This window comes from Astatotilapia calliptera, chromosome 16 (assembly GCF_900246225.1).
Source record: "Astatotilapia calliptera chromosome 16, fAstCal1.2, whole genome shotgun sequence".
In the NCBI taxonomy this organism is placed as follows: domain Eukaryota; kingdom Metazoa; phylum Chordata; class Actinopteri; order Cichliformes; family Cichlidae; genus Astatotilapia; species Astatotilapia calliptera.
In genome coordinates, this window is record NC_039317.1 from 3,869,354 (window position 1) to 3,895,762 (window position 26,409).

General features: G+C 41.1%; 1 protein-coding gene across 13 annotated transcripts in view; it reads left to right on the forward strand.

Moving 5' to 3' along the window:
* Positions 1-26,409, forward strand: part of caska (calcium/calmodulin-dependent serine protein kinase a) — a 172,514-nt gene that overhangs the window by 133,593 nt on the left and 12,512 nt on the right. For 5 of the 13 annotated variants that reach the window (XM_026144185.1, XM_026144190.1, XM_026144189.1 and 2 more), the window contains 8 exons: positions 615-692; positions 11,507-11,587; positions 15,486-15,674; positions 16,076-16,154; positions 16,538-16,623; positions 18,496-18,564; positions 20,663-20,731; positions 21,618-21,653. In XM_026144185.1, coding sequence (XP_025999970.1) covers positions 615-692; positions 11,507-11,587; positions 15,486-15,674; positions 16,076-16,154; positions 16,538-16,623; positions 18,496-18,564; positions 20,663-20,731; positions 21,618-21,653 — 687 coding nt within the window. Of the gene's footprint in view, positions 1-614; positions 693-6,603; positions 6,652-11,506; positions 11,588-15,485; positions 15,675-16,075; positions 16,155-16,537; positions 16,624-18,495; positions 18,565-20,662; positions 20,732-21,617; positions 21,654-26,409 lie in introns of all 13 variants that reach the window. The other 8 variants (XM_026144181.1, XM_026144180.1, XM_026144184.1 and 5 more) reach the window with 3 other exon arrangements.

Genomic DNA, 26,409 nt, shown 5'->3' on the forward strand with positions numbered 1-26,409 from the left:
AGGTGACGTGAATAACACTGATTATCTCTTCATCATGGCACCTGTTAGTGGTTGCGTTATGTTAAGGATTCTCTTGTCCTCAAAGTTGATGTGTTGGATGCAGGAAGAATGGGCAGGCGCAAGGATGCGAGCACGTGTGGGACACGGGCCAAATTGTGATAGCTGGACAACTGGGTCAGAGAATCTTAAAAAGTGCAGATCTTGTGGGGTGTTCCCAGTCTGCAGTGATCAGTGATTAAAAAGTGGCCCACGCGGTCCGATCCAACAGATGAGCTACTGTAGCGCAAATTGCCAAAAAAGGTAATGCTGGGATTTTTGTTGTGGTTGTTGCTCTTTGTTGGGGTTTTTTGTAACTCGTATATGTATATTAGAACTCAACCGTGAAAATAAAGTGGAAGCATGTACACATTCCCACATTTTCAAATGTGTTCAATAAAGCGATATTGATGTAGCATCAGGAAGTTACTATGTGAATGTTGCAGCCATGAACAGCTTTGTCTGATATAGCAAATATGTAGAAGACGTGTCGTTGGTCGTGTTGACCTCAGTGAAAACTCATTTCTGGTCACAGTCTCGCTGTCCAGCTCATTGTCCTTGTGCTTTTTATCTTTCAGCTCTACGATAAGATCAACACCAAGTCATCCCCACAGATCCGAAACCCCCCCAGTGATGCCGTGCAGAGAGCCAAAGAGGTGAGAAAACGTGCATTATTTTCCTCCCACGCTTACATTCTTCACATCAACACTTGCATTCATGCGATGTGTGTGATGAATTTAATACCTCGTATGGATGACACACTTACTGCTTTTCTCTTGTTCACCACACACTTCTGTTTCTGCTCAGGCTGCATTAATCCTCTTGCTCACTAAAACTCTCAACTCTTCACTGCCATCGATTGCTCTGCTCACCTTTAAAGAAGCTGCTGTTTGTTTGTGGGTCTTGGCACAACCAGGGGTCCTTAAAGTGTGTCTGGGGTGGCCTTAACAAAATTGAAAATAATTCCCTATGATTTTCTTGTTGCTGTTATTCTAATAAGACATTAAGCACTAGAGTCTATGGAGTCGTATTTGTACTTGAGGTTCTGTTTCATTAAGGTCTGTTTATTTAAAAAAAAAAAAAAAAAGAGAGGGGAAAAAAAGCACCTTCTGTTCTGTGAAGGAGAGGAACGAGGTACAAAAATACAGTATATTTTCCCCCCTTTGTTTACATGTGATTACATATGTGACACCTGCACTGATAGCCCCTGTCGTCTTCACAGTTATCCCTTAAATATCGGCTCTTCACGGAGTGCAGCTGTGTGGTGGGGCGACTTGGTGCTGTACTTAGTGTCTCTCCTTCAGGAAAAATCTCTCTCATACTACCAAACAAGAGCCTAACCACCAGCACCCTAGTGCATGACAGAAAAGACAGAATGAGCCACTGAAGGAGCTTTCACATCCAGCTGATAGTCGCTCATAGAAGGGCCCATGAGGTTGCCATTCCCCTGGTAGAAAGTGCTTGCACACCCTGAGGCAACAAGAGATCTTTGGTACTGTAAACTATAAAGATGGCCTCCACAGAACGAATGGAAAAGCCTCTGTTTAGATAAAGCTTTACATTTGGCTAGTAAAACAGAAGAATATTGCCTGGTATGTGTGGAGCATGGTGACAGACCTCATGATGGAGGCACTGAAGACTGAAGTCTAATAAATGTTGTCCACCTGAGATGCAGTGCTTAGACGAAAGACTTTAGAAGCCACCATAGGGCCAGATAAGCAACCAGGCACAGCTCAATATGTGTTCGGTTAACTAAGCCATCTTCCACCCCACCGTCCAGGTCCAGTTACTATCCATAGCAAGGCACAGGGATGTGGGTAGTCACTGATTTGACCCTTGTAGAGGCTGGCTCTAAAACAAAATCCGGGAACAGGGCCGCGTGTATTTTTACAATTGTTAAGGGTAGGAAGAAAACCCTGAAAACCAGTGGAGTATGCCACTCCACCTGCAGCTTCACCACTGTGTGGCAAAACAGAGAAAACAGATATGTTGTCTTTCCCAGCACTTCCTACACAAATGTCACCCGTCTTCCTCAGGGTTGAACGCTAGAGCTGGTGACAAAACACATTTTCTTTGGGTTCAGTCAGCATTCTGCTAGTGTTGTAGACCCCAGACAGGCAGGGCATCCCTCATGCTGTTTCTTCTCATGTAAAGAGAAATAGTATTGAATAGAAGATCTCTTCATTTGCTTCAATTTGATAATAATAATAACTTTATTTATAAAGCGCTTTCAAACAAAGTGCAGAATATACCAAAATATTGAGCATGTCCATCCAAATAAGAATGGATACTACTGCATGGAAGACTTGAAATGAATGCTTCACAGGCAGCCTATGCCCCATCTGAAGAGCAGTGGCTAACTTCAGCACTGTCAGCTTAGCAAACTTCATATTTGTTAGAGGTTTTCTGAGGAATGATTGTGATGACAGCAGGATATATGCTGGCAGGGTTTCATATATGTCATCTGCCTTAAAGGGGTGAATATACGTGTTTTAAGATAGGAAACCCAGTGTTCCTTCTGATTGGCTACCAAACAAAATGTTTAAACAACAGGTGAGTGGGCTGTGTTTTTGGATTTCATGCAAAGCAAAGAGTAGAAAAACTGTCTGACACCAAGTGTTTAGAGCAATCTGAGCTGTTGGCTCACATAGATTAATTATACATACACTGACCTCATTATTTGAAACCTTGACCTTGTTTAAAATGAACATCGACCATTGGAGCATTATTTGATGGAAAATAAGTGAAAGCATAATAGGAGGAGCATAATAGCTTCCTTAAAGCTGCTAAGTGTAAATTTGATTCTGTTTGACCTGCAATCAAATCAGTCTGACAGTGAATTATACTTGATACAAGGGTGTAATGGCAGTCCAGCCATAAACACCCACAGCATCAACTTTACACGTTGATAGCTTAGTTGCAGATCTTACATTCCTAAATTTAGCAGCGGTGTGCTTTCACACTTTTCTGACTATTATTAAGCAACACTGGCTCGTCTTATGTCGTCAGCGACATTTCTCTTGTAAAATTAAAGTAAGTATTTTTTTTATCAGCAGCAGCAAGTGACAGGAGAGTTATCTGTTATAGATGCCAGTGCTGTACTCTCTTATTGCTGGAAGATGAACCTGCAGACACAGTGTAGATAATACTATAAAATCTATTCAAATAAATAAATAAATAAATAAATGCATGCTAATATGTAGAGCATACATAGCAAAACCTGCATAGGTGGCCTGTAGCTGGTTACTGTAATGCTGAACCTTTGGTCATCAGATTGCCCCAATCAGAGTAAATAACAGTATATTATTAGTGACAGTATAGATTATCTGTGAAACCACTGAAAAGGTATCTTAGCCTATTAACACTAGCTAGCTAGTCAATGGCACCATGCTACCGTTTTCACTTATTGACTACATATAAAAGATTGATATGCCCACTATGACATCATCCACCGGTTTCTGGTCTCTACAAGTTGCATCCATAAATTGTGTGGGTGCTACACATGGATGCAGATACCTGCTAATCAGTGCTAAATAACATATAGACACAGTACAATAATGTCACTTACCTAATCTGGAACATATGTGTACCACACAGCAACCCATATTATTTGTCATAGTTCACTTAAAAATAAACATTGTTGAGAGGCACAGTATAGTAACTAACAATTGTGGATGTGAAGAGGAGAGCAATCTGCTACATTGGTCTATGTTACCACATCAGCCAGTCGTCCCTTAATTTAAGCCTGAACAATATCCAAATGGAGAAGTTTAAAGTTAGGTAGTTATTTTATTTTGTTGGCTTATTTGGGGCATGGGGTCTATGGTGATTGCTTTTGCAGCCATCCTCTAGTGGGATTAGAGTAATTCCATTTTCTCAGTGAGCTGCTGTCATTGATGACACATTACCTAATCTGAAGTGTGAATGTGTTCCAACAAGATGCCAGTAGTGGCAGCATTATTGTGCAATAGTAAATCTCTACCTGCTGCTATACCTGGAATGTTGGACCTTGGGTTGAGCTTTTTAACCAGCTACTTGAAGCCCTGCGTTTTCGCTGCATAACCACATGAGTTATTTCCAGCCACTGTTTCCTCTTCCTGTCTTATGGCGTGCAGCTAGCAATGCTTGGTTAAATCATTTACTTTTGATTTGCACATATTTTCTAGTATTTGGGTTTGAAGGAAGTTGGTTTGGAAACATATTTGACAATGCTTTATCTTCTGCTTTGAGTTTGTGTGGGAGCCCCATCAAAAACCTGTCCATTATGCTAGCTGTGTCCAAGTTTGTTTGTTTGTTTTTTAATTCATACCGCACCCCCACTGCAATTGCTCTGCGTCTCGGCTCAAACTCCACTGAGCTCGTGTGTGTTGTTAGCCCAGGCCCCGCCTTAAGAACACACTGGCCTGTGTGTTTTTAAAAAGAGACCTACAGCGTCTGTATTTGACCTTCCTCATTACACTCTGCTACATGAGGCATAGACACAAAAACACTAACAATGATGGGTTTGTTAATGCTCTTAGTCTGATTTTTCTTATAATAGTCTCCAGCATCTGACGGTGACTATGATGAGCTGACAAACATGCAGTTAGTCTGGCCTCACCATCAAGCAGGATGCAGAGAGAAGCTGCTGCTTAACAAGAAGGCTGAAAGAACAGGGAGCATGTGAGAGGAAAGAGTGGGACTGTGGTGTGCATTGTGAGTAGTTTTCTGAACAGCCATGCATGCAGGCAGCTGCACAAAATGTTGCTGTGTTTACGTGTGTGTGCTTTGTTAAGGGAGCAATTAAAAAGTCCGACAACTGAGAGAGTGGGCGAGGGCTGGCGTTGTAAATCCCAAAGCTCTCCAGACGGGGAAAACCATTTACTGGGAGCGGGGCTCTGTTTTTATGTAGCTTTGGTTCATGTCAAAGAGATCTGGCTAATTAACGCAGCTCTGTGTCTGTGGACTTCATTTGGGCTTATAGATTCTGGTTCACATTTTCAGAAAATGGATCAAGAGTTCGCGATGAAGCCACACCAGATGCAGTTAGTTTGTGGGAATAAAAACAGCGTTTTAGTGTTGCTGTCGCAGACTTTCATCTGTCTTTTATTAGTTTTAGATCTGTCTCTACAGAAAACCTACTGTCAGATACTTAAATACACACTAAATGGTGTCACCAAACTTTTTTTTTTGTACAGAAGTATCCTGTCTGCTTATATTATTATTAAGCCATATAATTTGCCTGAGCCAAGAAGTGCAGTATATGGTGGTTTGGTGCCCTTACACCAGTATATGTGGAAAACACATGTTCACCATCGATTTATTGTTTTTAATTTATTGAATGATGGTTGTTTTGATTTCAGAGGAATTGGTCATGCTTTTTCTTATGAAAGTGTCATGTAAATACTGTTACAATGGTGCATGTTCATCCCAGCCATCATAGGGCAAGGGGCGGGTACACCCTGGACAGGTCGCCAGTCTGTCCCAGGGTTTTTGTTTTTCTTAATTTGAAACTCTGTTGATTACTTTGACCCCAAGTCAACTTAGTTTCTTTCAGCTGAGACTTAAATGGCAACAAAAAACTTAAAATAGTCCATTTTCAAAGACTTTCATATGATGATATGATTGAAACTAGGGTTTGATATTACATGGATGGATAGATGGGATGAAAGCAAACCGATAGGAGTTGGTCTTTGAATGATCAACGATCAGATCGATCACAGAAGATCGATGTTGCTGATCGTTAGTGGGATGATTAGATCTTTAATATATGACCATATTGCTAAATGGATGCTGCTGTCTCTGGATTATCTCTACCTTCTCTCAGATTTTCAAACTGCTTTGTCAAGTGAAGACTGATATGTTCCCCCTAAATTGGCAAGTTGGGAGCTACTTTTAGTCTTGATTTGTGAATATTGACGATGGTATTTAGTCCTAGACCTGTTCATGCTCTCCTCCAATTTGGCATTTCCTGACTGTATTGCACTGCTGTGCAAGGGAATTTTTAGTTCAAGTAAACAAGTAAACTTGTACTGGCCTCTAACTTCTCCAGCATAGTTTGACCTCAGAGTAACGTATTGTTTAATCTTGGCTGTGCTTTCAGGGACTACCCTGCCTTCCTCCTCTGCTTCACCTCTGTCTCTGCTGATTCACTCTGGCTAACGCTGAATTGCTTTGAACCAATCAGACGGTAGCTTCCAGTGGGCTCCTGTGGGTTTCTGCTGCAGCAGGGCAGTTTGAAGACTATTCAAACTTCAGCAAAGCTTTTTCTTGCGGGCTGCACTAATACGCTCCTTTTTACCTCTACACTGTCATGTCTAATCAGTAAAATGAGTTTTGTTGGTGTAGTTCTGGAACTGTTCTCTCTCAGGAAGGGAAGGTTTCACTTTGGCTGTTGATACTAATCTACACACAAACTACCCAGATTTACAGCCTGTTTAAAAAGCGGCTTGTACTGATTAAAGGCAGGGGTCGAACTTGATTTAACCCGACCTCTGTCATTACTGACCTTTAACCCTTTACCTGTGAGTCCTGAAAACAAGAGTCAACAGCTTTTATAATGCTTCTTTGTGTCTTCCTCCACTTAAGATTTCCTCCCAAGATGGAGCCTGTGGCGCTTTGAAACTTCTGGAAGATGTAAGACCTCATTACACTACTGCAATGTTCACTGGGCATCAGTTAGAAGTAGTTTCCTTGGCTTTGAAAGTGTTACAGTATTGGATGGAGTTTTACTTAAGCGTGACTGCTGCAGTTTTGATCGGTGGGTAAATGATCACTCTTCTTCAAGTCCACATAAATATATTTTATAATCAAAATTTTAAGGGCAAACATTAAGCCACAACATTCTGTAATAGAGGATATAACCTCATAGAAAACCAAGGTGAACACTGCACTAAATTTAACTTTTCATTTTCTCACATCGGAGCTGTGTACCATATAAAAGATGATGTAACTTCACTCATTGATTGGCATTCAGTGTTAGCAATCTGACTGCTGCCATGGAGCTAGACGCTACAACATACAGATGAAAGACTGGAGTCTTAAATTATTAATTAAGGGTATCTAGCTTGGTTAATTTTGTAACATATTGTAAGTATTGGTTTTAAAACAACAAATTTTGACATGAGGCTATGAGGCTTGACTCCTGTCCAGGCAGCCTTAAATGGAACTGTAGTTTCTGCTAATTCCACATTGGCTCAGTATTTCCGCTCTGGAGGATTGCCCCTTGGCCTAAATACAATTGTGACATGGGGTCAGAGAAAATGACCTTCTGCCTGTCATTTGACAGAATGTATGAGAAATGATCCTCAACTTACACTGTGTATATATGTTGATCCATGGATCACCCCGTGCTTAGTGAGGCCCTCAATTTGAGGTTATCAAGCCTCAAACCGGGTGTTTTGATTGTCCCCACATTAGCTTTTTAAAACCAGTTTGACTGAAGGGCACTGCGTGTGACTTGTCAGTCATTGTGTAGGCCTTCTCTGAAGCATCCCCCCTTTTAATTTTGATGGGGAATATAATTACTGAATAAAACGAGTCTTATTTTATTAAGAACTAAAATTGGTGATTGAGATCATAAACTCATCAAAGGTCATGGGTCAGAGGAAGCGATGTGCACTTCTCTCATAGACTTCTAAACCATCAGAAACTGTATCTCTTGCCCTCTGCTGGCCACGAGAAAGTATGCAGGTTTGAGTCACTAATGCAGTGGTTTCACTTTTTAGATTCAGAAAGGTTATCCATATTTGTAATCTATTATCCTGGTATTACTCCAAAGCTGAAGACAACTTTTAAAATATAGATGATTCTCACGTAAATTCATAACAAGAGCTAAACATGTGATTTAGACTAAACTTGCCACATGTTTTCTCTTCAGCAAGTAAAAAAATTTAAAGGTCCACCGCATTTAGCCCAGAAAAGAACATCTGGTGCCTGGTGGGTGTTTCTAATTTCTATGGACATTTGTTCACCGTTGACATGGGAGGTGACAACACTGTTGGGGTTTTTTCTGTTGTTGTTGGTCTTTTTTGTTTGTATGTTTGTTTGTTTTTTAACTCGGATTCACATAACTGTGCATTTGCCTCAGCTTTTTCTCTTTGTCCAGCTGGTGGAGTTTTGTTTCTCATTGTAACTGATGGCCTCACAGTGATCCCTGGTGTGTAACTAATAGAGATGGACCGATCCGATATTACGTATCGGTATCGGTCCGATACTGACGTAAATTACTGGATCGGATATTGGAGAGAAATAAAAAATGTAATCCGATCCATTAAATATCAAAAAAGCACCTCACAAAACTTGCGACATGGCATAACTCAGCTCATAACCGTAGCACGTCGGAGCAGTGTGCTCACGTGATAGAGCGGCTGTGTGTATTTGTAGCCTTGCTACCAATCCAGCATTTCATCTCCGAGGAAGTTATCCCAGAGAGCAGTAAAGCAAGTGTGTGAGTTTATCTCTGAATGTTTGTAAAGCATTCCCACATTAAGCTTAACAACCGATATATGGAGCGACTGCCTCTCTCACTCTCCTGCTGCTACTTCAATGGTGAAACTGATCAATGATCAGCTGATCGGCTTTTCTGTCGCGAGTCCGTCTCTCTTGTTTGTTTTTGGCCCACTTTGCACCAGAAAGAGGAAACCAGCGGCTGAACAACAGCAGCACGTTTAAGCTTGATAAGCTGTTGTTAGAATTTATTTAATATTACTTTCTACACCTGGATCTTTTTCTACGTCGCTGACGGCTGGTAACTGTGCAGGGGCGGATCTAGCAAAGTTTAGCCAGGGGGGCCGATAGGGCATGAACAGGGAGAAGGGGGCACAAAGACCTACTTTTCTTTCTTATTCTCATTTAAAATGTCTAGCTTTTAATAAATAATTATTTGAATCTTACACCCAAAGTTTTAATCTGATGTAAAATGTATAGAAGTCCGTTACTGTATATAGTAACTATTAAGTCTAATATACCCTAGTAAGCTATAGTAGGGGAGACCGGGGATAGTTGTAACATTTTTGACATTTCTGTCTGTAAATTGGAGCTCTTTTAAGGTAGTGGATTCAAAATGTAATGCAAAGTATTTACATGTCTCTGCTATTAAATAGTGCAGCTATTTTCTCTGCAGCACAATTACCCATTGCATGGTATGGTCTCAAACACGAAGAGTGAAATGTTACAATTAACCCCATAGTCTGGGTTAGTTGTAACATATCCTGGGGTGAAATGTAACACAATGAAATAAGGGTACTAACAAAACATTAATGTGTAATCTTTGTTTATTCAACACATGAATGCACTTAGAGCCATTTATGTAGCTGTGTGTGTGTGTGACAGAATGCAGAAATCTAGCTTTTGAACATATTCCAGCCCCCCAAAAAACACAAATTATGGAATTTTCTGCAACTGAATATTTCATTAACTTTGGTTGGTCTTCCTTGGGTTTGGCCTCATTGGCTCAGTGGGCATTATAACCTACAACTCTTGCACCAATTTTGAACATAACAATGAAGCTGAAAAATTGTAGTTGTGCACCAGCACCGCAATTCCATTACTTTTTATCATGGCTTACCTTGGTGTGGTTTGCAAAGTGCTTCAGAAAGATGAGGAAATCTGTTTCTTGCACCCATCCTGATTTATTTCCACTACCAGTACTTCCTACTGGTCCATCTCTGACACAGTGGTCTGCATAATGTATGTGTGGGGAACACAAACAGTGGAGGAATTGTGTTGCCAATGGCATTAACCGCATATACAAATGCGACCAGTGAACCTCTCTCTGCTGATGTCGTTGCCCCAACTTGTTTAATATAAGTTAAAGTAATAGTGTGGTAAGTTTTAACATCTGCATTATTGTTACAACTAACCCAGACTGTTGCTGTTACAACTGACCCAGACTCCTATAGCCATGAACTAGCTAACATTACAGCCAACGGCTAAAACATTAGCACTAAAGACCTACACAGAATATATCCCCATAGACATACAAATAACATAATTTAAGTTTGATGAGTTTAACTGCAAAGCAGATAATGCTATTACAAATTGAAATAAAGTAGAAAAACTTACTTTTTGGCATACAAATTACTTTTTTCATGTTAAATTGTCTGTGTTCGACAAAATGTGCTGATTTTTCACATGTGATAGCAGAACTGAATTGGGCATGCACAGGATGAGTCACATCATTTGAAACTTAGCCCTGATTGGAGAAATTGAAAGTGTTACAACTATCCCCGGTCTCCCCTACTTTTTCCTTTGGGAAGGTACCATCTGTGCAGTCTGCAACTCTGTTGAAGAAAGATGTTGAATCTATTTAATTATTCTTGAAAAATAATTTATTTCTGGGCTTTTTTTTTTTCACACTGCATCAAATTGATTACGTCGATTAAGCATCATGAGGTGGGGGGTGGTTCCTTATTTTTTTTGCAGGGAGTTTTAGAACCCTATTAGTTAGGGTGCTTACTCTTTAAAATACCAGAATAGGGAGGATGGAGTAGGTTTAAGTTTATTAGATTGATCAGTGTTGCTAAACTATGAAATATTTTGGGTGCAGTGTATTTTTTGCATACAGGTATAACAGAATAGCTTTAGTGTTTTGTTTTGTTTTTTGTTTTTGTTTTTTAACTTGAGTATAAACTTATACAAAAAGCACCAAGATATTAAAATAACAGTTTTATTGATTAAAAAAACATTATATCGGATTCATATCGGTATCGGCTGATATCCAAATTTATGATATCGGTATCGGACATAAAAAAGTGGTATCGCGCCCTAGTAACAATTAATGGATGCAAATCTATCTATCTCCGTACACACATATTTTTAGTTCAATTCACTTGCCAAGAAACAAACAAAACACAGGGTTAAAGGTGAACCTGACCGTTTTTCCTCTATAGTTTAAACAATAATGTTGTCCTGTAAAATGTCCATGCAGTTCTCTTAAGTGTTGAAATAGCATCCATATCTGGCTATTACAGAGGAGATGCGATTTTTATCTCATTTGGCTGTACTTGTGACTTAGTTGCTGATGTATTAATGCATGTTGCTTTGACATGCCAGTAAGTGCCAGCTCTTGAGGGTAACAAGTAAATGTGATTATTACAGTGTAGTGATAATGAATACCTGGACCCCATGCACGTTCGTGAACTAAACACTGCTGTTTGATATGGAGAAGTACATTGAAACTCCTCAATGCAGAGGCCTCACCTCTACAATGCCACATTCACCAGTCAGGCGCAACATAACTGGAGCTGACATCAAGCCAAGTGGCTTCCACAGGGCAGGAGGAGGAGCAAAAGCTTGACCAGATTCTTGACTTGCTGAGTGGTGTCCAAAGTTGGTCTCGCATTAGGAGGTGGTGTTGGAGAGGAACTGTGAGTGTTGTTGGTCTGCGCTGCCTACGCTGAAGTGGCCAGGTCGCATTGGAAGGAGGGATTTGGGCATAAAGAAGAGCTACTGAGGCATAAATTAAACTCTTCTCTCTGTGTTTCCTCAGGTACTGGAAGAGGTCTCTTGCTACCCAGAGAAGCACGAAGCTAAGGAACTCAGACGGATAGTAACCCAGCCACATTTCATGGTGAGTGGGGGGAAAAAATCCCACAGACACACATTAGGAGGTTCTCATGTCCATTTCTTACAGAAATGTGCACAAGGCCCTTTAACGAAGCATTTAGAGTCCAGATATAACAAATCAGAATCTCTCTAAATGTTGTAAATAGCACTTTTACATGGTCTTATTGTTGTCTGCACAGATTAGATAGGACTAAAAAGAAAACATGCACAAGAAAGATGGAGTGCGTCGCATTGGTATTGGTTTATTTAAGTGTTTAAAGATCAAGTCATCTAACATGAACTGTGTGGAAATGGAAGGGTGTTTCAAGTGTCTGCGAATGTGATATATATACATAAATACATCTGATTTTCATCACTGATCAGTGTTGCTCAATATCACGTGGACAGACCGACAGAGAGAGGAGACGTAAAAAGAAAAAAGACAAATCGGTATCAAAATGAAGTGATAGGGAGAGCAAAGTTGAGGAAAAAGATCAGTAATCAAGACAAATGGAAGGAGAGGGTCCTGGCTGTGAAGTGAGAGAGGAGGGCGGGCGTAGACGGAGGTTAGTAAGGCGTGTTTGATGCGATGTGCTGTGTCGGGTCAGAGGCCTGGCTCCTTCATGGTGCTACAAGAGCGTAAACTGACGTGTTCCACATTCCAACAAGTTCAAGTGAGAACTGAATACAGACGATGCCCACGGATCCATGCCAGGATTTTGACTCGTCTAGCTCTGATGTACACACATGAGAGTAGACTTGACTTTCTTTGTAGGTTATTTTTAACAAAGTAAACCTGTTACTTTGAGGTGTAGGGTTTCAGAATTAGTGTTCAGATGGTATTTGAGGTATAGAAAAACATTAGCAAAGTGTAGCTAAAGTTTAGCAATCCTCCCCACATGGCTGCTGCCCCTTTTCAGGGAATATTTTTGAAACTGAAATGGTATTACCTTGGCCTCCAGCAACAGTGTGATAACTCTTAAAGTTGTTTTTGACCAGGAAATGTCCTTCAACACATACATTAAACTAATATGTTTTGAAATGGCACTTTCATTGCTATGTAGATGATACCCAGCTTTATTTATCTATCAAGGCAGATCATTTAAATAAACTAGTTCAAATACAGACATGTCTTAAAGAAGTAAAGACCTGGATGATCTCTAATTTCCTGATTCAATATTTAGATAAAACGGAGATTACTGTACTTGGGCCTAAAAATCTTGTTGTCTAACCAGATGCTTGCATAGATTACCTTGGCCTCCAGTAACACTGTGAGAAATCTTGGAGTCGTTTCGACCAGCATATGTCCTTTAATGCACACATTGAACAAATATGTGAACTGCCTTCATGTTTTTGCCAATATCTCAAAAATAAGAAACATCCTGTATCAGAGACATCATCAGAGCAGAAAAACTACTTTGTGCATTTTTAGCTTCTCAGATTATTATCAGGTCTCCCTTAAAGCTTCCTGAATTTAAAATTCTCACATACAAAATCTTGAACAATTGTATCACAAAGTTTAAAAGGTTTAAGACTTTTCTTTTTGATAAAGCGTAGAGTTAGAGCTGGATCAGGTGATCCTAAAGCATTCCTCAGTTATGCTGTAGCAATAGGCCTAGGCTGCTGGGGCCTTCCCATGATGCACCGATCACCTTTTAATGTCTAAATAAAGAACAGGATCTGTGTAAGCTCACGTCATCTTGTTTGTCATTTGAGTGGCAGTGATGCTGACATGGCAGAATCCCCACAAACCCCACAGTCCAGGACATTATTTATGAACTTTGCACTGAATACCGCATTATTTATTCTTTTTCTTTTTTTCTTCTTTTTTTCGACATGGGGATCAGTTTAAACAGCTTAAAGCACTGTCCATTAACTATCTCAGTCTAAAATTTTCTCGTTTTAACCCTTTAAAACCGGTCGGAGCGGGCACGCTCCGTTGTGCATATCTATTTTTAAATCTCTGTAGAACTGCAACCACGTAAGCTAGCGCAATGATTTTTTTTTTTTTTTTTTTTGCATATGAAACCGCAGGCGTTGTACTTCTTATGCATTCAGTTTGTCCTAAGTCACAGTTTCCTTCCACATATAGCTTTGCAAAAATTGCGTAAAAAGCATTTGCAGCAACAAAAGCATAATAATCCAGAAACGCGCATTGCCGATCCGATCAGCTGTTTGTAACACTTCCTGTGTCGGAATAGACGTCAGCACGAACTAGGGCATGTCTGCCATTACCTGCCCGAAACCAGAAGTGACGTCATTTTTGCGGAAAATGTAGTTTTTTACCTTCAGGGCCTGATAAGCCTATACTGGTGTTTTTAAAAGTCATGTTTGAATTTATGCTTTTCTGTGTCGTTTCTGGGATGCTTAGAACTCAAATTGCACTGCTGGAAATTCTTTGCCAATTTGCATTTAATATTTATTTTCGTTTTTTCTGCAGTATATAAAAATTGGTGTATCTCAAAAATAAAATTATGAAGACACTCAAAATAAATTTCCTGTTGTTGTAAACTCATTTGTGCAACTTTTTTGTATTTACAATTTTGAGGCATAAGCCTCTTAAATTTCTCTAACTAGAAATATATGTAACAAAACAAAAACGATTAAAAAAATTTTTTATAGTTTTTTTTTTTTTTTTTTTTTTTGCATGTTTTTGCAATTTATATAGTTACTATGCACTAAATGCATACATATTATTAAAATTTGGGCTATAACAGTTGTACTGATGTAAAGCAACTTGAAATGCTCCCAAAAATGGCACTACAGCATGTAAAAATATAAAGATAAGCTCTGGCGGACTTAGTTCTATGGTAGGTCTTAAAGGGTTAAAGCACACAGCATGAAAGGACCAGTTGAGCACTTAACCCTGTTTTCATTAGGGTGCACAAACACACACACACACACACACACGTACTTGCACCTACAGACACACACAGTTTTCCTGCAAGTTGTGCAACATGAAGTGTCTTCTGCGTGTGATGTATTTTGACACTGGAGTTAGAGAGGCTGCCGCTGCCTTTGTGTCTCTCCCTCTCTGATGTGCTCTCCCTCCTCGGGTGCGTGCGCTTGTGTGTGTTGTTTGCGTGACGCTGAAAGAAGACAGTCACAGGTTTCCCCCCTTTGTTGGGCTTTGATTGCTGTCTTCTGAAGTTCAGACGGGTTTGTTAAAGTGCCACTCAAGGGAAGGGCCTCTGCGTCTGTCAGACAAGTGGAGTCTAACACTCTGTGGGTGTGAGGGAGCAGCAGGCTCGTCTTGTGGAGATGCAGAGCTCAGACAGATGCAGGGGCTACGGACTAAAGGCACCTGTGCAAAAGGAGAAATATCTTTGTAATGTGTGGCAGAGCAGAGAGTCAGACAAAGTCAAGAAGCAAATCCCTTCCTGCTCTTCAGAGCTTGAATAAAATATTGTCCATGTTATTTTTAGTGAGATCATGTCTTGAGGGAGTTCAAGAACACTGAAGGCTTTGTCTTCTGTGAATTTACCATAAAAAGAGTGTGGATTGCAAATTTTTAAGCTGAATGACGTTATTTGTACTGTTGGAGTCATACAGATTTCACCAATTCTTTGTATATGCCAACTCATAAAGCAGTGCCCAACAATCACTTGTTTTCATAAATGGTTTCTGGTGAGAACAACTAGCTAGCTAAAGAGTATTTCTTCACCAGATAAGACAGTGGTACTCATATTCAGTCCTAATTCGTCTGCTGCCACAGGAAAGGGGGAAACTCTTCCTCAACATCCTGTGGCCTTGCCTGTACCTCATCTCAGCCTCCCTTTTACTTTGGAAGAATCGCAGATATTCATGTCAGTGATGCCACCAGAAGCCGACAGTAAAGTTCCATAACTGGTGCACTCTTGTTCACACAAAATGTGCCTTTACCAAGAAGAGTGAAGTCCTTTATGGAGTGTGTGTGTTTACAGGCATTGCTGCAGGCCCATGACGTAGTGGCCCACGAGGTTTACAGTGACGAGGCTCTGCGGGTGACACCTCCACCCACCTCACCCTTCCTGAACGGAGACTCCCCCGAGAGTGCCAACGGAGACATGGACCTGGAGAACGTCACCAGAGTCCGTCTGGTCCAGTTTCAGAAGAACACAGATGAGCCAATGGTACGCCCTTTGGGATTTTGAACAATGCTGAGTTGAAATGAATGAAATGAAAGTGAGGATGCTTTCAGAGACATGCCTATTATTATTTATACTTTGTTTTAGCATTTAAAGGTAACTTGCCACAGTTCCTCTCTGGTTTTAGTCTTCTGTCTCTTCATGTCAGCTCACACTAACTGTATAATGCTGATGTTGGGACTCTTTGGGGGCCATGCCGTCTGTTGGAGGCTTGTTCTACTTGTGGCTGAAGAGAGTTCTTCATGATTAATCGAGATGCATCATAATTCACGGTTAATGATCTAAAGAGTACGGTGTTGTATTCACTGTACTGATATTTGATCTGGGATGACATTGGGACTTTTTACATGGTATCAGTAACCATTTTCAAATTTATGCGTTTGCAGGGTATCACATTGAAGATGAACGAATCAAACCACTGCATCGTCGCAAGGATAATGCACGGGGGGATGATCCACAGACAGGGTACTCTATTCCATCTTCTGACTGACGTCAATAAGCGACATTATATAAATCTTGCCCACAAGACTTTGACTCATTTGTTAAAATATTCTGCCTATTTTTTGTATACAATACTCTAATTTCGTATTTCAAGTCCTCAATAAATATTTTTACTGTTGTTACCTGAAATCTTTAAAGAAGAGGAAGGTTTTAGAGCTTTTTAAATTAACGGTGAGTAAAAGAAACTCCTCCTCGATTGTTACAAAGGATGCCACACTGTAGTCGCTGAAGAATCAAACTAGACCGGAGGACCTCTGCTATGGCTGCATCTCGGATGCCTCTGCAATTAGAAAATATTTTACGTTTGTCTTTCTGCTTGTTTCTCTTTTCCTTTTTCCTACGTTCAGGAACATTGCATGTTGGAGATGAGATCAGGGAAATCAACGGCATCAGTGTGGCCAACCAGACTGTAGAGCAGCTGCAGAAGATGCTGGTGAGTTTTGCTTTTGTGTTTGTTTGGGAGAGGGGTTGTTTTTGGAGTCACAACTGACTATATTTGGACAAGAGGGTCTTGACAGGTGTAGTTAGCATGAACTGTACCGAAGCAATTTACAGAAGAGAATTAAATGAAATTCTCAAATGTTTATACACCAGAGAAAACCTTTTTTTCCACTACAGTGGGGCAAAAAAGTATTTAGTCAGCCACCGATTGTGCAAGTTCCCCCACTTAAAATGATGACAGAAGTCAGTAATTTGCACCAGAGGTACACTTCAACTGTGAGAGACAGAATGTGAAAAACAAATCCATGAATTCACATGGTAGGATTTGTAAAGAATTTATTCGTAAATCAGGGTGGAAAATAAGTATTTGGTCACCTCAAACAAGGAAAATCTCTGGCTCTCACAGACCTGTAACGTCTCCTGTAAGAAGCTTTTCTGTCCCCCACTCGTTACCTGTATGAATGGCACCTGTTTGAACTCATCATCTGTATAAAAGACACCTGTCCACAGCCTCAAACAGTCAGACTCCAAACTCCGCCATGGCCAAGACCAAAGAGCTTTTGAAGGACACCAGGAAAAGTATTGTAGACCTGCACCAGACTGGGAAGAGTGAATCTACAATAGGCAAGCAGCTTGGTGTGAAAAAATCAACTGTGGGAGCAATCATCAGAAAATGGAAGACATACAAGACCACTGATAATCTCCCTCGATCTGGGGCTCCACGCAAGATCTCATCCCGTGGGGTCAAAATGATCATGAGAACGGTGAGCAAAGATCCCAGAACCACACGGGGGGACCTGGTGAATGACCTGCAGAGAGCTGGGACCAAAGTAACAAAGGTCACCATCAGTAACACACAGGGAATCAAATCCCGCAGTGCCAGACGTGTTCCGCTGCTGAAGCCAGTGCATGTCCAGGCCCGTCTGAAGTTTGCCAGAGAGCACATGGATGATACAGCAGAGGATTGGGAGAATGTCATGTGGTCAGATGAAACCAAAGTAGAACTTTTTGGTATAAACTCAACTCGTCGTGTTTGGAGGAAGAAGAATACTGAGTTGCATCCCAAGAACACCATACCTACTGTGAAGCATGGGGGTGGAAACATCATGCTATGGGGCTGTTTTTCTGCCAAGGGGACAGGACGACTGATCCGTGTTAAGGACAGAATGAATGGGGCCATGTATCGTGAGATTTTGAGCCAAAACCTCCTTCCATCAGTGAGAACTTTGAAGATGAAACGAGGCTGGGTCTTCCAACATGACAATGATCCAAAACACACTGCCCGGGCAACAAAGGAGTGGCTCCGTAAGAAGCATTTGAAAGTCCTGGAGTGGCCTAGCCAGTCTCCAGACCTCAACCCCATAGAAAATCTGTGGCAGGAGTTGAAAGTCCGTGTTGCTCGGCGACAGCCCCAAAACATAACTGCTCTCGAGAAGATCTGCATGGAGGAATGGGCCAAAATACCAGCTACTGTGTGTGCAAACCTGGTAAAGACCTATAGTAAACGTTTGACCTCTGTTATTGCCAACAAAGGTTATGTTACAAAGTATTGAGTTGTATTTTTGTTATTGACCAAATACTTATTTTCCACCCTGATTTACGAATAAATTCTTTACAAATCCTACCATGTGGATTCATGGATTTTTTTTTTTCACATTCTGTCTCTCACAGTTGAAGTGTACCTCTGGTGCAAATTACTGACCTCTGTCATCATTTTAGGTGGGGGAACTTGCACAATCGGTGGCTGACTAAATACTTTTTTGCCCCACTGTATCTCTGCATATGAGAGAAAATCTCACAAGCTGACGTGAAGATGAGACAAAACTCACTATATTTCTGTGTCTGTGTTTCTGTGTGTTTGCAGCGAGAGATGCGCGGCAGCATCACTTTCAAAATAGTACCAAGCTACCGGACGCAGGGCTCATCCTGTGAGGTAACAACACCTCTTCCTCCTCCTCACTACTTTTTTTGAGCTCTTGATCTAGTTACTAACTGCTTGCCTGGTTACTGAAATCAAATCACAAATCAAATCACTTTTTATTGTCACATCACATGTGCAGGTACATTGGTACAGCACATGTGATGTGAAATTCTTGAGTGTGTATGTGTGTGTGTAACCTGAGTAGGTTGTGTGTACGGGGTGTGCTGTGTGTGTGTTTTGCTGGGGCTGGGCCAGATAATCAGCACACCAATTTCACAACCAAGATACCGGAACTCCCTCTTCCCTTCTCCGCTCCGGAAACAAGCTACACCTCTCTGTGTATCCCATCCTGCTCCTGCATATAGAACAACCACTACACCTACACACACACGCCGTACAGACGTGGATGATAGTAACCTCTCGTGTCATGCTTCAACTTAGGCCAAGCTCCAGCTCATGGTGGCGCATGAGATGTTTCAGGATGTTGCTGATGTTTAGATGCTGAATTGTTATACAACTGAAGTTGCCTCAAGCATCTCTTGAACAGCTAAAACTCCATCTTCCTTCATCTATCTCACTACATGAGAGCCGAGTTTACAGGAGAGGATGTAAAGTCCAACACAGGATATTGGGTACTGCAAAATACAATACCAGTATACTAAAACTGAATGGAAGCCAGTAAAACTCAAAGCTTAATTGCTCTTTGTCGTGTGCTATGGGATGCCAACGAGGGCTAACTCAGATATCATTTGCCATAGATTAGGGGTGTCAATCATGCGGTCCAGGTGCCAGAATCAGACCAGCAAAGACTCCAGGTCTGACTGACTGGTTGACTTTTTTTGCACAGTTTTTTTTTGCTTGTAAGTTTCACAGCTTTTCTTGCTGAAAAGGAACTCCCCTGAAAAAATCCATGTTATACACGTAACTAAGTAACAGATTTAATAACAAAAAAATCCTGTTGTTTTGCGATCTGTTATTGAAACGTCTGGTTTTTCAAAATTTTTCAAATTTTTTTTTTTTTAAAATTAGACGATGAAATCATTCTGAGATAAATGTAAAGCAAGTGTGCAGTATTACATTTTCAGAGTGGCAAACAACTTAAGGGTTTTTTTTGTTTGTTTTTGTTATATTATCTTTGTAGCTTTTGAAGCAAGTAGAGCAAAGAGCTTTCCAGTGTACAGGAAGTAAAGTCCAAAAACAATATAAGTAGAAACCAGCAGTTCAGACAACTACAATACCAGCATACTAAAACTGACAGAAAGCTGGGGCACCAATACTTTGGACCAGCTAAGAAAAGCTAGACCAGCAGAGCTGTGAGGGACAAAAGGAAGTTATACATACATTGTGGTATCCAGCCATCTAAGACCGTACATGTAATTAGTTAGATCATTTTAGAACACACTGAAACCAGTGCAGAGGTCTAAAACTAGAACAGCATGGTTAATGTGGTTGTTTTTAACAGAAACGAAAAAAAAAGGGAGACTTTATTTTGAAAAGTCGTGCACGCAAACCACAGCCCTGCTTTGATTTAGGTCATTTTTAGCTGAGAACAGAGAGACTAACTGAGACATTACAGACTGTTAGCTCACTTTAATCATTATTTCTGCTTATAATTTAGCTTTCTCTGAACAGAGCCTTCATATTTCTCTCCATTTCCAGTTGATTTTCACAGTAAAACCTATAACATTGTTGTATTGCTGTCACATTTGATAAGAAGTCATTAAGTGTTCCATTAAAAGAGAAATGTGACGGCGATTTCAACTCTTTTGGTCCTCCAGCACACGCTGTTCTGAACACTGACACAGTCAGGACTTTTGAGCTCTGACAGCTTCAGTTAATGATGACTTCATGCTGATCAGACTGGCATCTCGTGTCAGTCTAGCGCCTCTATGTGGTTATTTAAGGCTGTGCATGCTAGAGTTCTGCTGGTGCTGCTGTCTCCCATGTCTTGTTGACGCATTTCATTACGTCAACTCTGTGGTGGGTCTCTATTGTGTTCTACAAATACACCCTCCATCTCCTACAGTCAACCCCAGAAGTGTGTGAATGTGTGCGCTTGTGTGTGTTTGTGCGCCGGCTGTGCACTGCTGACCTGTGTGTCTTATTTCAGAATGAGTCCCCCACCACCTCCAGGCAGTCCCCTGCCAATGGCCACTCCAGCATTAACAGTTCTATCTTGGTAAGGACCCCCACCCCAACCATAGAAAAACAAAAAATCCCACGATCAGACTACCACCCAGCCATTTCCTCCTCCTTTTTTTTTTCTTTTTTTCTGTCACGCTGTTGTGTCATGGTATTTCTACATGTCCGTGTTGTTACATTCAGTTGCTGCGTGCGTTTCTCATGAGTTGCTTTCATTTCATTTTGCGTTAAATCGTGTCACAGTAGTGGTAGCAGTAGGATTAGATGTAGACGGGTGATGCCGTAGGCCTCAACTCACTCCCGTGTCATTCTCCCTGTTCATCTGTTTGAGCCAAAGGCCCCCCGTGTCCGATATCTCAGTTCACAAATTGGTGTGCCTCACAAAGCCTGCTCCGTTGCTGTGCCTCATTGCTGACAAAAACACACCGAGGCTCCAGTGGTCACGATGGTGCGAGGAGATGTGCTCCTACTCTGCTATTCTACTAAACCCAATCAGGTTCCACAGTTTCCCCTGCCAAGGCTCCAGACAGACATGTGGTGGTGCTGATGCTGCAGCTGCTTCGCTTGCTCTGTGCTTGCTTGGTTGCTCCACAGCCAGATCTGCTTTAACAGATGAGAATGACTTTTTTTTTTTTTCTTTTTTTTTTACATCTAGATTGCATGTAAAAGTTCTCAGTGTGTGTGTGTGTGTGTGGACAGGTATCAACATCTTCATGGGGACTAAAAATTGGTAGTTTACTATACTTGTGGGGACCAAAATCCCCATCCCCATGCGTTTGAAGGTATTTTTCAGTCTCTCTCTCTCTGTGTGTGTGTGTGTGTGTGTGTGTGTGTGTGTGTGTGTGTGTGTGTGTGTGTGTGTGTGTGTGTTGTAGTATATTTCTTAACCTTTTCTTTCTGTCATCAATGGGTCACTTTCACAGGACCTGCCATCTACCATCCAGCCCAAGGGTCGACAGGTAACTAACAATCACTCACTAGCTCCTTACAAATGCTTGCATCACACTCCTTTACACAAAAGTGTGTGTCTGAGTTTCTCCCAAACTCCCTTCTGCTTCATAAAACTCATCAGTGTGATTTGGTTGCATGTAAGTCAGGCTGTTTTTATCTGTCCCAAACTACTGATGGACAAGGATTTTGTGTGATTACAAAGCCTGAAATATTTTATTTTTGTGTGTCGGTGAGCTCCTCCTGCTCATACTGGGTGACAATTTTTTTTCATTAAATAAATACACTGCTCACTAAAATTAAAGGAACGCTTTGAAAACACATGAGATCTCCAAGGGAAAGCCCAGAATGTCCTCAATTTAGTACATCAGGACTCAGTAGGATAGCTCAAATAAGTCAAAAGATATAGACCAAAAACAAATGTCCATTACAGAGGACATTAATGAATAGGCTGGTTTTCAGGAAGATATAGCTCCAAATTACAACAGCAGGTGCCTCAAGGCACTTTAAATTGAGTTTTATAAGGTAAAGATAATACAGAGAAACCCCCCAGCTGTCAGACAACACGCTATGAGCAAGCAGGAGGACACTACATCATTTGATGGAAATGAAAATTATCAATCTACAGAGGGCTGAATTCAAAGACACCCTGAAAGTCAATTTCAGTCAAGTCAATTTCCTTGCAGCAAATCAAAATGGTACTCGGTGGTTTGTCAGACACGTTTGTATGTGTGCCTGATGATATTGGAGCATGCTCCTAAATGAGAGCCTGGATAGTGTCCTGGTGTCTCCTCCCATATCTGGACCAGTGCCCTGCTGGAGGTCATGTTGTAGCTCTGGCAGTGCTCATCCTGTGGCAGTGCTCATCCTGTTCCTCCTTACACAAAGGAGCAGACACTGGTCCTGCTGATGGGTTAAGGACCTTCTACTGTCCTGTCCAGTTCTCCTAGACTAGCTGTCTGTCTCCTGGAATCTCGTCCATGTGATTGAGATGGTGCACTCCAGTTTCTGTAGAAATGGGTAGCAGCAGGTTGTGGTGGCTGAAGGTGACATCAGGATGCTGTTGTAGAAATTGCTGCTTTTCACTTCATGACTGCAGTTTAAGTAGCTCATTGTGCTGTCATCTCTTACAGAGAAGTTTCACTGAAAACTGTGTTTAAAAAAAGAAAGAAAATCTAATAATTGAGCATACGTGACTATGTACTGTATCTAAACTCTCCTAAGAATGAGAATCTCTGCTACTGTCTGGCCTGTGTGCAGACCTACCGGTTACAGAAGTCTGCTAGCAGGTCCGTCTCTAAAGGCCACTTTATGAAATGTGCAGCACGGTATTCCCAAATGGCGCAGAAGGAAATTGGTGCAGCAGCCAGAAAATCCCTCTCATCGTTTCATAGTTGGACCTTTTCTGTTCCCGTTTCAGTACTCGTTTCGTACTCATCCAATTTTATTTATACAGCACCATATCACAACAACAGTCATATAAAAGTACCCAACAATTAGATGACCACCTTGGCAACGGTAGGAAGAGCGGCCATCTGCTGACCATCAACCATCAGGGGAGGGAGACGGGGAAAAAGACACTGTGGAAGAGAGCCAGAGATTAATACTACTGCTAATAATAAAAATAACAGTAATAATAAATTGCTGTTTTAAGTGTAATCAGTGTGTATTTGCCACACCGTTCATATTTGTGGTTTTTGTGGTGGTACTTGTCTACATACACTGATAATCAAAGTTTATATATTGTAGTGTAAAATGATTCTTAAAAGAGGCTTATTTTCTCAGTTGAGACTATTCTTTAATAATTTACCACCCCATATTTTGTAATAAAGAAACCTGGGAAACTGTGCCTTGATGAAGCTGCATGGCACGCAGGAATTAGTGGAATCGTGCTTTGGGTAAACAGAGTACTTGGTAATCATTTATTTCTAGTAATGAAAATATCAAAAATCGCCGGCCTCATCCTTTAAAAGAAGAAATATAAGATTCTGGAGCCAGGCCAAAATATCCCATTTAAATCTATAATTTACACCAAAAGTAGTGTGCAGCTGTTCAGCTTTTATCAGGCTGAAGACAGGAGTGGACTCAGTGCATCTGAGCTTTGTCTGAAGAGTGGGCGGGGAAATTGAGTTTTATTGATTTGGAGAACATAATGCTTCCCTTTGAGTCAAAGAGGGAAACTGTCATTCTGTGTGATGTGAGCAACAAAACTGGTCTGCATCACTGGCTTACACACACAATTGTAATCCTTTCATCCGTGCCCACTAACAACCACAGCTCCACAGACAAAACACATGAAAGGGAGGTCGTACTGCAGTGGTCACTCAGTGCTGGACAGCTACAGAGTGAAGAAATGTGCCTGTAGTTTGGCTGAAAACCAAACGAGACCCATGAAAAAACTGGATCTAAAAGATGCCTTAAACTCAGTTCAAGTTTAAGCAAGTCCAGTTAGCTCTGATGATTTGAGCCACATCTAAGCACTAAACAAAGACTTGGTGACAGCTCGTTTTGAAGCTTTTCTTTTAAAAAGCTGTACAAGCTACAGCACAGTTTCTGGCTTTCTCACTGTGATTTGTGTTTATCCAGTCAGGATTCTGCGTCATTGATCAGATGTGATGCAAAATGTGTCAAAATCCACAGTGGGAGAAGGGAATCTTATTTTTTATATGTAATTATATAGATAGATAGATAGATAGATAGATAGATAGATAGATAGATATATGAGATATAATTTCACCAAGTAGTTAAGTGCAGTTTCTTTTTTTGTCTGAAGTATCAGAACTTGTGAATAACTGCAGTGCCCTTCCCATCCTTAAGAGTAGCTGCCACTAATTTGGATCCAGCTGGATTCTTATCCCATGTCAGGGTTTTACTAGAAGAGCATTTATGAAAAGCTGTGACCGCTGCTGTCCTCAGCACTTCACAAACCTCTTAACAATCTCTGTGGTAACAATGGCACAGGCATTGTTGAGCCTTAAAGAGCACAAGGATTCCCCTTAACCACTGGTTCCCAGTCACATTAATTCATGCAGTAACATCTCATGCGATGGTTATATCGCTGTGAGTACAGACACTATGAGTGTCATCTATGAAAAGCCAACTAAAACACTGTCCTTCCTAATGGTCTCCTTTAACCCTCATCTAGTCACAGTGTTATGTGTGTGTGCGCCTTCCTGACACATTATTAATCCCCTCTGAGGTAATCCAACATTATTTATCCAGAACCATGACTGTCACACGATTTTGCAGTTTTTCCTCAGTTGCTTTGGCACATTTAACCCTTGTGTGGTGTTCGTATTTTTGTTACTCAGCCAGTGTTCATGGGTCTGGTGGACCCGCTAGAGTTTTGGCTTTCCAAATTAACACTATCAAACAATTTTATGTTAAATTACTCAACAGATGTTTACTTCATCCCAATTACAAGACATATGAACAGCAAACATGATTAATTTTTTCCCTTTCCCTTTGTTAGATCACATTTATGAATGAATGTGCTTCTCGGGGTTTTTTTGTTGTTGTTTTTTTTATAAAATGTTATAAAAAAATAAATCAGTTATAATCAAGTGGAGTGAGTGGAAAGACACAACACATTTACACGTGAAGCAATATGTTTCACAACTAAATGGGATCAGCTGCTCATCAATGGTGACATTAGGCCCAGGGTTGTAAAACAGGGGGAGGTGGTGCACATACTTATCCCACACTGCCCTGATGGCAGCTAGCTCGTCTCTCTGCCGTCGAGCTGGTCTGTCGTCTCGGTTATCAAAAAGGAATAATCCTGGAAATTTTGTGGAAGTTTTCCAGAGACATTGATGCACGGAAAGGTTCTTGCCGGTTTCTGCACCCCACAGGGATTCTGTGGATTCCCCTTTGGACCTGAAAACTCCAGCAAGGATAAGAACCCCAAAGTAGGCCTTTGGGGTTCTTAGATGAATTTGGTCCATCTCATTCCACCTCTCTCCAAAAACACACCTTCCTTCTAGATTACTGCAATGCAGAAAAAATTTCTGGATGGAATCTGGGATGAAAAGCTCAAATGAAGACTTGATGTCCTGCACATGAGTAACTTCAGCCGTGTTGGCCCTGGCTTATCACAGTAACAGCTCTGCAGGGTGGCTCATTTCTTGGGCAAGAAGACCATTCAATGTCACCAGTTATTGACATCCATATTTCTTCACTTGCTGTCTGGTGGGCTTGTTCTGGTCCTGGAGCTGGCTGCAGATGGGGTACTCGTCTTCGTTTTGTTACTAAATGGTGCTCAACCTCATCCTCTTCTTCAAAGTCACTGTCAGACTCTGAATTTTCAGAAATGTGAAATATTCTGAAACCTCTTTGTCAACATCATCATCCGAAGCCCCTCTCTCTTCCAAAATCAATTGGATGGCCCTCGCAGTAGATAATCTTTTGCCATCTTGATCAGTTGTCATAAAGAACCACACTGGCAAAGTCTTATTTATAGTATTATGCCCCTAATTTGCAGGTGGGACAGGTTATGAGAAAATAAAATTTGGATCCCTCAAGAAAGAGGGTAAAATGTGCGGGAATGTCAGAGCAGACGGTGTTGATGGTTGAATTTTCAACAATGTTGCAACTTTGTGCGGAGCAGGAGGGGAAGAAAACACTATCAGCAGCACCAGAAAGGAGGAAGACAGAGTGTGGGAACACAGGACCTACACTTTCAACACTTTTACTAGACCTGGGTCCAGTGGACCCGAACACCTTGTATGTAATGTAAATGCGTGGGGGGAGGTACAGCATTCGGTCATT